Genomic DNA, 11,655 nt, shown 5'->3' with positions numbered 1-11,655 from the left:
TTTTTTGTATTTTCAAGACAGGGTCTTTCTCTGTATCCCTGGCTGTCCTGGAACTCACTCTGTGGACCAGGCTGGTCTCAAACTCAGAAACCCACCTGCCTTTGCCTCCCAAGTGCTGAGATTAAAGGCGTGCGCCACCACCACCCGGCCATTCCAACAATTCTCAAATGATTTTGTCTGTGTCCTTATATTATGTGGGTTCTCCAGTTTGCATATTCATTATAATATGAGGCCAAGATTGTTCTTTGCCAAGAAGATCTGATGGTAGAGTGGAGTAATACATCACACCCCCACACAGCATTTCCTATGTGTGCTCAGCTTTAGAGCACAAATTGTACTTCTGCCTTGTTTCTTCCTGACCCAGACTATGTAGTTCAGCCATATGTTAAGCTTCATCTCAGCTGGGGCTATGAGCCAAGTGATTCTTTTTGATTTGATTTAAAAAGATCTCTTGAAGAAAAGATCTTTTGAGATGCAGACATGACATACAAAATTTTTTACCTAGAAATTTGAAGAGTATTTTTTCTAAGTTGAAAGCATAATCAATTCCCTTTTGTCTTTATCATTTATTTTTCCTTTAGAAAGCCCAGCCTGACCGGGCATGGTGGCGCACGCCTTTAATCCCAGCACTTGGGAGGCAGAGGCAGGCGGATTTCTACAGAGTGAGTTCCAGGACAGCCAGGGCATACAGAGAAACCCTGTCTCGAAATAAATAAATAAATAAATAAATAAATAAATAAATAAATAAATAAATAGAAACCCCAGCCTGGTCTAGACCTCTTAGCAATCCTCCTGCCTCCTGCTTTATTAGCATTATACGAAGAAGCTACCACATCTGGTGTTCATTTTGGATTCATACTAACTTTGTAAAGCCTTCTTAAAATCTTACTACTTTTTTGCTTTGATATGGTATCATAGACCTGCTCTTGAGGGGAAGGTTGTGAGTTCAAGACCAGTCTGAGGTACATGGCAGTACTCTGTCTCATTTTATCATTCCCTACCATCAAGAGTGAGTGAACAAGAAATTACTGCTTGTTAATATATTTTTTTAAAACATTCAGATGTATTTGCCATTTTCTTGGATATACTGGTATTGTAAGATGACTTACAAGATGAGCTAATTTTTTATTGAGTCAAAAGTGAGGGGTTACCGGGCAGTGGTGGCACATGCCTTTAATCCCAGCACTTGTGAGGCAGAGGCAGACAGATTTCTGAGTTCAAGGCCAGCCTGGTCTACAGAGTGAGTTCCAGGACAGCCAGGGCTATACAGAGGAACCCTGTCTCAAAAACCAAAAAAGTGAGGGGTTTTCTTTATTATATATTCACTTGTTTACTCTGTGCCTGCTTGTGTAGGAGTTGGTTAGTTGGTTCTTTCCCTCTACCAAATGGTTCATGGGGACATTGAACTCAGGTGGTCAAGATTAGAGGCAAGAACCTATGAGCTGTCTCACTGATCCGAAAAAGTGATTCTTTTGATTTCATGTATAGTTCAGTGGGGTGGTGTTTGTCTAACTTCTACAAGACCCACAGTTCACTTTCTAAGTACTGCCCCACCTTAAGAAAATGAAAATTCCCAAAGTATGTTTTTTCTAAAAAGGCTGATTAAAATATATTTTGCCAATAAAGTGCTGTGGTTAAAGATATCTGTCATCCTGCCCAATTAAAGAGAAATTATTTTCTCTTTATTGATACTTGAACCCAGGGCCTCTTGCATTTCGGGCACACACTGCACTGTTGAGTCACGTTCATAGACCTTGTTGGGTTTTTTGTTGTTGTTTTGTTTGTTTTTATTCTTTTAGTTTTTGGTTTTTCTTCTTTCTTTAAAGAATTATTTATTTTATGCACATGAGTACACAGTAACTGTCTTTAGACACAGCAGAAGAGGGCATCAGATCCCATTATAGATGGTTGTGAGCCACCATGTGGTTGCTGGGAATTGAACTCAGGACTTCTGGAAAACCAGTCAATGCACTGAGCCATCTCTCTAGCCCTGTTTTTGTTTTGTTTTTTTGTTTTTTTGTTTTTTTGTTTTTTTTTTTTTAGACAGGTTTTTTTCTGTGTAGCCCTGGCTGTCCTGGAACTAGCTCTGTAAACCATGCTGGCCTCCAACTCAGAGATCCACCTGCATCTGCCTCGCGTGTGCTGGAATTAAAGACATGCACCACCACCTTCTGGAGCCCTTTCTCTTAGATGTGACTCAGCAATTAGTTTTTAGGTTAACTTGTAGAGTTTATGACATTTGGATTCTGCTGTTTGTTTTGTTGTTGTTTGGTTCTGTTTTGTTTTGTTGGTATGGGTGGGTAGGTATTTTACCTGCATGTCTATGTGTTGTGTATGTGCAGTGCCCTCAGAGATCAGAAGAGATACCCTGGAACTGGAAATATAGAAGGCTGTGAGCTCCCATCTGGGCACCAAGAATAGAATTTAGGTTCTCTCAAAGAGCGGCCAGAGCTCTTAACTGCTGAGCCATCTTTCAAGCCCAGTCGCTTTCAAAGTAAACAGTCTTTGTTTCTCTCATGAGTTATGCTTAAGGAGAGGGGCATTTTTGAATTTAGGAAGGTTAATAAATAATAAATAAGATGTTCTTTGTTGAGTTTAGTTTTGAAAATAAGCTAGGTTTGGTGGTGTGTGCTTATAATCCTAGCATTTGGGAGATGATGGCAGGAAGATTAGGAGTTCAAGGCCATCCTTGGCTACATTGTACCTTCAAAACTAGACTGGCCATACGAAATCCTGTCTCAAAAACCAAAACAAATGAGTATTATACTGTGTAGAAACTAGTAAAAGTCTATGATTGTTTCCTGTTATGATAGAATCTATATTACATAAAACTGCAATAAAATAGATATTAAAGTTTTTAGCTATATTTATACAGCTGGATGGCATTAAGTATATTCATATTCTTATATGACCTTCACTAGCATTATTTCCAGAACTTTGTCATCTCCCTTACTTCAGTATTAAACAGTAGTGTTGTCCCTGGCAACCATTGTTCTACTCCATCTCTGATTTGATTATTCTAAGAACCAAATATAATTGAAACCATACAATATTTGATTTACTTATTTCACTTAGAATAATGTCTTCAAGGTTCATTTTATAGCCATGTCAGAATTTTCATCCTACTGGAGAGAGAGAGAGAGAGAGAGAGAGAGAGAGAGAGAGAGAGAGAGAACAAATGAGAATGCATGTATTCCATATTTTGTTTATCTCCCAGTAGACACTGTTGCTTTAGTCTTTTTGCTGTTATGAATGACTTAAATGTTTTAGAAGTAATTATAGGATGAAAGCTCAGTGGTGAAGCACTTTTCTAACTTGTATGAGACCCTGAGTTCAGTTTCCATCATCACAAAACAGTAATTCTTGGGGCTGGAGAGATGGTTCAGTGGTTTAGAGCACTGACTGCTCTTCCAGAGGTCCTGAGTTCAATTCCCAGCAACCACATGGTGGCTCACAGCCATCTGTGATGGGATCCAGTGCCCTCTTCTGTGTGTCTAAAGACAGCTATAGTGTACTCAGATACGTAAAATAAACAAATTTTTTAAAAAGCAATTCTTTTGTTTTTTGAAGTAGGGTTATGTATCTAGGGTGCCCTCAAAGTTGTATGTAGCCTAGGCAGTCCTTGAGCTCACAGCAGTCCTCATAGCCCAGTCCATCTGCTGTAGCTGCAGGTGTGCACCACCTCATCAAGTTCCTTAAAAGAAACTTGAAAGATTTTTATGTTCTTGCTCTTAACACTATTTGAATGTAGTTATTAAGAGTGTAGATTGTGGCCGGGCAGTGGTGGTGTATGCTTTTAATCCCAGCACTTGGGAGGCAGAGGCAGGCGGATTTCTGAGTTCAAGGCCAGCCTGGTCTACAAAGTGAGTTCCAGGACAGACAGGGCTACACGGAAAAACCCTGTCTGGAAAAACCTTAAAAAAAAAAAAAAAAAAAAAAAAAAAAAAAAAAAAAAAAAAAAAAAAAAAAAAAAAAAAGAGTGTAGATTGTAGAGTTGAGATGGTGACATAAGAACTGGAATTTGGATCCCCAACACCCACATAAAAGAGTCATGGTGATACTGCACTTACAATCCTAGCACTGGTGAGGAAGAAATAGTAGGATCTCTAGCACTTGCTGGCCAGCTGATTGAACCCTAGGGTCAGTGAAAGAGTCTCTCTGAAGAAAATAAAGTTATGATTCAGCCTCTGGCCTCCACATGTAGATGCACACATACAAAAAGACCTTTAGCTGGATGGTAGTGGCACATACCTTTTATCCCAAAACTGAGGAAGCAGAGACAGTCAAATCTCTTACTTCAAAGGCAGCCTGGTTACAGAGTGAGTTCCAGGTCAACCAGGGTTACCTGGAACCCTGTCTTGAAAAACCAAAACAACAAACCCCTTAATTATTATTTGTTAGCTATTCTCGGCTGTCAATTTTATTTACATTAAAGAAAACAGGGCTTGAGAGACAGTTTCATGGTTAAGAGCATTTGCTGCTTTTCCCATGTGTGTGGTTCTCAGCACACATCAGGTGTGTTACAAGTAACTGTAAGTCCAGATCTCTCTGGCTCCCGAGGATGCTTGCACCTGTATACATACCCACATACAGATACATGCCCCTGCACATAATTAAAGATAATAAGAATGCATCTTTAAAATCATGCATGTCTGTGCAAGCCTACTTACTTCTTAGGAGGAGGACAGGGTATGATGTAGTCCAGAGCCTCACACTCTCCATGTCGTGAGAATGACAGCCCTGGCTGTCCTGGGAATCATTCTTCAGACCAGACTTGGTCCCAAGCTTAGAGATCCAGCTGGTTTTGCCTGGGATCCAAAGCCTGTGCTGCCATACCCAGCTTTTTATTTTTTATTTATTTATTTTTTTTGGTTTTTCGAGACAGGGTTTCTCTGTGTAGCCCTGGCTATCCTGGAACTCACTCTGTAGACCAGGCTGGCCTCGAACTGAGAAATCCACCTGCCTCCGCCTCCCAAGAGCTAGGATTAAAAGCGTGTGCTACCACCGCCCGACTTAATTTTTTAAAAAAATTTAATTTTCTTTTTTTAAGGCTCAGGCTAGTCTTGTTCCTGAGTTCAAAAAAATTGTGCCTCAGCTTAACTGAGACCGAAAGCACCCACAGTGCTGTCCTGTGAGGAAGATTTTCATTTTGCCTTTTTAAATATATTTTTTCCCATTTTGTGTTCTTGAGAACATGTGATACAATCATAGTATAGGACTCTGTACATTTAAATTATAAAATCAGTCATGTGACCTAATTAATTAAGGTAATGTGTTTATATGTATTTTTTTCCTCCAAGCAGATTTGCAACATTGTACAAGTCACCAAGCCAGAAGGAGTCTACCGTACCATTTCAGATCACAGTCAGTATTATTTCATCACAGTGGGATTTTGCAGTTGTTGGGCAGTAATTATCTGAAGAGGTCATGTACAAATCATTTGTCTATTTTGTATGCAGAAAGCATATTTGAGAATAGTTTAGATATGTGAACATCATCAAAATAGAACCTACACTGTACTATAGTCACAGTTGAACTGAAATTTATCCTTGAGAACAGATGAAATATTTGCGTATGTTCCATGCATATGTAAAATCTCCTATTAAAGATTTTTCTGTTAAAAGATTTCAGAAAGGAAAATATATAATGGGACATGATGGCACATGCCTGGACTTGGGAGACTGAGGCAAGTGGATCAGTTGTACAAGGCCAGCCTAGTCAGCATGAAATCCTGTCTCAAAAATATCAACAACAATTAAAAAATGTGTTTCTACACTAATATTAATAATTTTGGCCTGTAGATAATAGTAATATTTTGAAACGTTATTTTCCTGGGCATTTCTATCACTGGACTCTAGGCCCAAGTTGACCTCAAACTCACTACAGAGCATGACCTGGAGCTTCTTTGTTTGTTTATGTTTCTTTAGAGACAGGGTTTCTCTGTGTAGCCCTGGCTGTCCTGGAACTCACTCTGTAGACCAGGCTGGCCTCACCCTCCAATATCCACCTGCCTCTGTCTCACAAGCTCTGGGATCAAAGGCATGCGCCACCACATTCAGCAGTCCCTTATTTTTATAAAGAGAAAACTAAAAATGAAAAGGAGTTCTGAAAGTGAATTTTCCACTTAGTTTTTACACTAACCTCACTTAACTTACATTAACCTATTCTCAATTATTTTGTCTTGTTTGAGAAGAGGTCTTGCTATTTAGTCCAAGCTGGCATTGAACTTTTGACCCTCCTGCCTCTGCTGCCTAAGTGATGTTATTACAGATGCATGCCACATGCCAGGCAGGATAATTTTACTGTAAAATCTGTGATGTGCCTACGTGGCCTTCTCCCAGCTGAGGCACCAGAAGGCTTCTTAGATTCTTTCTAGAGAACGTTTTTGTTGTTAACTTGGGCATCAACACTGAACTACATATAGGTCAGGTCTTAGAGAACATCCTTATACTGTGTTATGTGTGTGTGGAAGAGCGTATATAAAATGCTCTAATAAAACTCTGGATTAGACCGCCTGCAAAGTTTATCCTCTTTATTCAATGATTAATAAATTCTTTCCCAAGAATAACATAGCTTATTTAAAGACTATTAGGAAAGTTAATCTTCTTCAGTTATCTTTTACGTGTCTGTGTGTGTGTTTCTCTGCCTTGCAGCCTCAGGGATTTAGAGATGCTGTTGTCACTGCTGCCTCATCCCAGACAGAAAGTTCTTTGAATTTCCGGAAACGGTCACGAGAACCAGAGGAAGAATGCTGACCAAATACTAATGTCAGTGCATCCAGTTAACTGATGATGTGCTATTTAGTGTGTAATGTATGTATGTATGTGCACTGTGTGTGTGCTGGTGCCTACAAAAACAAGCAGAGGATGGTAGATCTTGTGGAACTGGAGTTACAAGTAAAACTGAACCACCATGAAGGTGCTGGGAACCAGAACCTAGTCCTGCAAGAACTAAAAGTATTCCCAACTGCTGAGCCATCTTTCCAGTTCCTCCACCCTATCTCTAAGGCAGTGTTTCTTGTTTTGTCCCTTTACTCTCCAGGTCTGCACACTTTGGTGATTTCTGTTTTTGCCTCCTGTCTCACTAGGAACACTGGGATGCGGGTGTGTAGCACAGGTGTGGCTCTGGGAACTGAACTCAGGCTGTCAGGCTTGCACAGCAAGGGCTTTTACCCACTTTTATCTTTCCAAGTTCTCCACCTTAAATTTTCAGAAAAAAAAAATCTCTTACTGAATGGAGCTCACTGACTCAGAGGGCCACCTGTCTACCCCACCAGCACCAAGATGCACAAATATGCTGTACTGCACCAGCTTTATATGCAGACCTCATGCCTGCATGTCAGGCGCTTTGCCCACGGAGCCATTTCCCTAGCTCCTGAAAAGATTTTCTGAAGCACTGTTCTATAATTATATTTTAATGTGTTTTTATTTTGAGTAATGTGGAAAGCTAACCTTATGTTACCTATCTGGATTTACCACCCGGAGTGGAAAATTTCTTTGTCAATTGCCTAAAAAATAATGGAAATAAAACACTATAATACATTTAAGTGTGTGTATATGTGTCTGTGTGTGTTTGCCAACTGTGTGGAGGCCTTCAGAGCCTGGAAGAGGGCATCAAGTCCCCAAGAACTGGGCTTATATATGGTTAGCTGCCCGATATGGGTTCTTAAGGAGTAAATGCTGAGTCATGTCTCTGTCCCCTATCAGTATTCTTATTCTTATTCTTTTTTTTTTTTTTTTTAAAAACCCGAGACAGGGTTTCTCTCTATAGCTCTGACTGTCCTGGAACTCACTCTGTAGACCAGGCTGGCCTTGAACTCAGAAAACTGTCTGTCTCTGCCTCCCAAGTGCTGGGATTAAAGGTGTGCGCCACCACTGCCCGGCTAAAGTCTTCTTATTCTTAAATGTAGCTTTGGGAGCCTAGAGAGAGGACTCAGGAATTAAGAGCTCTTGTTGCTCTTTCAGAGTACAAGAGTACAATTCTGTTCCAGGGGATCTGTCCTCCGTGTATGTGGTATACAACATGGACAAAACACTCAAACACATATGAAATAAAATTAAAAATAAACATGTAGCTTTGAAAAGAAGTAACATATCACTGTTTAGTTAGTTGGGTTGGTGGTTTGGTTTGCTGACGCCTGATCTGCATGTCTGCCTTGCTGCTGGGTTGTCCAGAGCACCTCCTGCAACCCATTGTTGGAGGCAGAACACAGTCTGTAATGGGGGTTGAAGGTCTGCGCCCCACCTTGGTGTCTATGCTATGTGCCAGGGGAAGGCTGAGCCCTAGAGAGAAGCCAAACCAGGTTTGGTTCAGTGCTAAGAATATTGGAGGGGCTGGAAGAGAATGCCTTCTCTGGGAGATTTAGGCCTAAAGAAACCCTTCCCCACCCCCACCCCCATGATCCTTGATGAAGAGATGGTCCTTGCTTGTCCAAACTTTTCTTTGATGGTGGATGTGAATGCATACACCTTACTCAGGGTGAACCAGGGATTAAATACCTTTTGCAGGAAGAAATGCCCAGGAAGGGAAGCTCATTGGCTGAATACTCAGGGCCTATGTAGTATGAAGAAGTCCAGGTTCTTATGCTATGTGACTGATTGGTGTTATGTTTACATGTTCCAGAACAGATAAAGCTTGTCAGGGATCTCATTCATCTCCTGCCATTCTCAATTCTGAAATTGCCTGGGGTCTGAGCCTGCTCAACCTTACCAGTTCTTCTGTCTGGTGGCACAGTCTGCTTGCTCCACAGTTGGCTGGTTGTAGCGTGTGTGTGTGTGTGTGTGTGTGTGTGTGTGTGTGTGTGTGTGTGTGTGTGTGTGTGTGTTAGATTTGGCCCACATAGACTCGTGTATTTGAATGCTTGGTCTTTGGGGAGTGGCACTATTAGGTGTAACGTTGAAATGAGTGTGGTCTTGTTGGAGGAAATGTGTCACTGTGGGGGCAGGCTTTTAGGTCTCCAATGCTCAAATCATGCCCAGTGTGACACACAGTCTCCTACTGTCTGTGAATCAAGATGTAGAAACTCTCAGTTTCCCTAGCAACCTCATCTGCCTATATACCACCATGCTTTCAATTGCAATGATAATGGATGTTTAGGCAGCTCCAAATTAATTTTTTTCTTTATAAGAGTTGTTATGGTCATGTTGTCTCTTCATAGCAATAAAACCCAAACTAAGACTGTGTGTGTGTGTGTGTACATCTTACTAAGTTTCCTGGAATTCACTCTGTATACCAGGCTGGCCTCAAACTCAAGAGATTGTCCTGTCTGCCTCTCTGCCTCTGGGATTAAAGGTGTACAGTCCATTCCTATAGTTAATTTTGTGGATGGTTTACAAATTTGAGCTGATGAAATTAGTTTTAGTGACCTCAATCTATTTGTTTAATTTTTGTTATATCTCATTTTAAAGGGAAAAATTTGTAGCTGTGTGTAGCCATTGAAACATATGCTCCAGAATAGTCAGGTTGTGGTAAACTTATATTTACATTTTTAAAGTACAGTGTGAATAAATAAAAAACTCTGGACTTATAAAAATAATTTTTATTTTATGTACATTGGTGTGCTGCCTGCATGTATATCTGAGTGAGCATGTCAGATCCCCTGGAGCATCATTTGAAAGGGCCTGAGAGATGTTTCAGTGGGTAAGAGCACCTACTGTTCTTTCAGAGGACCTGAGTTCAGTTCCCAGCATCTATATCAGCAGCTCATTTCGGCTCCAGGGCTCTAATATCCTCTTTTTTTTTTTTTGGTTTTTCGAGACAGGGTTTCTCTGTGTAGCCCCGGCTGTCCTGGTACTCACTCTGTAGACCAGGCTGGCCTCGAACTCAAAAATCTGCCTGCCTCTGCCTCCCAAGTGCTAGGATTAAAGTCGTGCGCCACCACCGCCCGGCTTCTAATATCCTCTTTTAGCCTTCTTGAGAACCTGTACACACATGGCATGCACTCACCCAGATACATACAGAGAAATAAGATGTTTTAAAACATCTAAAAAGAGGCTGGAGAGACGGCTCAGTGGTTAAGAGAACTGGTTGCTCTTCCAGAGGACCCAGGTTCAATTCCCAGCACCCACATAGCAGCTCACAACTGCCTGCCAGGTACACATGTAGGCAAAACACTAGTGCACATAAAATTAAATAAAAGAAATTATTAAAAAAAAAAACTAGCCGGGCGGTGGTGGCACACACCTTTAATCCCAGCACTTGGGAGGCAGAGGCAGGCGGATTTCTGAGTTCGAGGCCAGCCTGGGCTATAGAGTGAGTTCCAGGACAGCCAAGGCTACACAGAGAAACCCTGTCTCGAAAAAAACAAAAACAAAAAAAAAACAAAAAAACAAAAACAAAAAAAAAAACAAAAAAAATCTAAAAATGTTGTAGGATATTTGATAACACTGTGAACTCCAAAATTGTGTTATATACTAAACAAAACTTTGTTGGTATGGTGTGACTTGGCCCTAGCACTCACCTTTAATCCCAAGCAATGAGGTAAAGTTTGATTCTCTGTGGAAAGGGAAAGAGAAATTTCTAATCTTTTTTTTTTTTTTTTAGTATTGGAGTCAAATCTTGAACTTGTGTATGCTATATGATACACAAGCCACCCTACCACAGAGCTACATCCCAGCCCCCCCAAATGTACTTAAAACAATTGACACATATATATATTTAACAGTGTTTTTTAAGATTTCTCATAATGGGTGGTATTTTCTGTCCTAAGCTAAACACTACACTTAGAAAGTTCTTCATTGTAACTCTTGTGAAGCTTACATATGGGCTAACTATAGCTTATTAGGTGTGCGCATGAAAGCAGAATTTGTAACACTCACGCCACGGCAATCTCAAGCACGCATGTGGCCATCCTAATCACACAACTAGTTTGAGATAACTGCTTTAACAGAATGGTTGATTAGAATAGCATTAACTGACTGTCATTAAAAGTTTCCCATCATTTTGTATTCTGTCCATTCAGGTCTCATAAAGCCAAGAGTGTCAAAGTGTTCTGAGTAGTAAACACTCAGTATCTTCAAGCACTGGATAGTGTGGGATCTTGCTTTTTCTTTCCTATTTTATCTTGTGTGAGACAAGGTATCATTACAGTCAGGTAGACTTGACTTCACAATTGTGTCTCATTGTCAATGCTAAGATTGTAGAGGAATGCACCTTCATACCTGGGTTCTGCTGTTACTAAGTATAATGCTTTTCTTTATAGGTTATCACTGTGGTATACCTCAAATCCAGGTTGCCGTACTGGGAAAAAAACAAAACAAGACAAAACAAAAACCTGAGACCCCAATTATGAACAAAGCCAAGTGTTTATGTGTATAATGCCTTTAAAATAAATTTACATAAGATCTTTTTTTTAACATTTAAAAACATTTTAATTAAATAGAATTGAATCACATTCTTGTTTCCCTTTTGTACCACCGCTTCTCCCAGAGATCCCCCTTCAATACCTACAATATCTTTTTTGTCATATTCCTTAAAATTTATAAAATATTATAACAATAAAAATAAGTATTATAAAAGTTGTTTGATATAAAACAACAATCAATTTAACAGTCTTATATAGATGCTCGTCTACAGCAATAGTGAAATAACATTTTTCTCAGTATAAATTTTAAATAACTCCAAACATATTAACTGTATACTTAAAAATAATACATC

At 40.0% G+C, this 11,655-nt stretch overlaps 1 protein-coding gene across 3 annotated transcripts in view; it reads left to right on the top strand.

Annotated features, from left to right (window-relative positions):
- Positions 1–11,655, top strand: part of Rad51c (RAD51 paralog C) — a 39,914-nt gene that overhangs the window by 15,918 nt on the left and 12,341 nt on the right. Inside the window, exons 8-9 of one of the 3 annotated variants that reach the window (XM_031351977.1) lie at positions 5,304–5,364; positions 6,654–7,541. The exons of 1 other annotated variant lie outside the window; for it this stretch is intronic. In XM_031351977.1, coding sequence (XP_031207837.1) covers positions 5,304–5,364; positions 6,654–6,755 — 163 coding nt within the window. In that variant the 3' untranslated portion in view covers positions 6,756–7,541. Of the gene's footprint in view, positions 1–2,342; positions 2,437–5,303; positions 5,365–6,653; positions 7,542–11,655 lie in introns of those variants that run through there. One more of the 3 variants, XM_031351978.1, reaches the window with a different exon arrangement.

This window comes from Mastomys coucha, unplaced genomic scaffold (assembly GCF_008632895.1).
Source record: "Mastomys coucha isolate ucsf_1 unplaced genomic scaffold, UCSF_Mcou_1 pScaffold5, whole genome shotgun sequence".
NCBI lineage: Eukaryota > Metazoa > Chordata > Mammalia > Rodentia > Muridae > Mastomys > Mastomys coucha.
The sequence above is the reverse complement of the archived record's forward strand: the minus strand, read 5'-3'. Positions and strand labels throughout refer to the sequence as shown.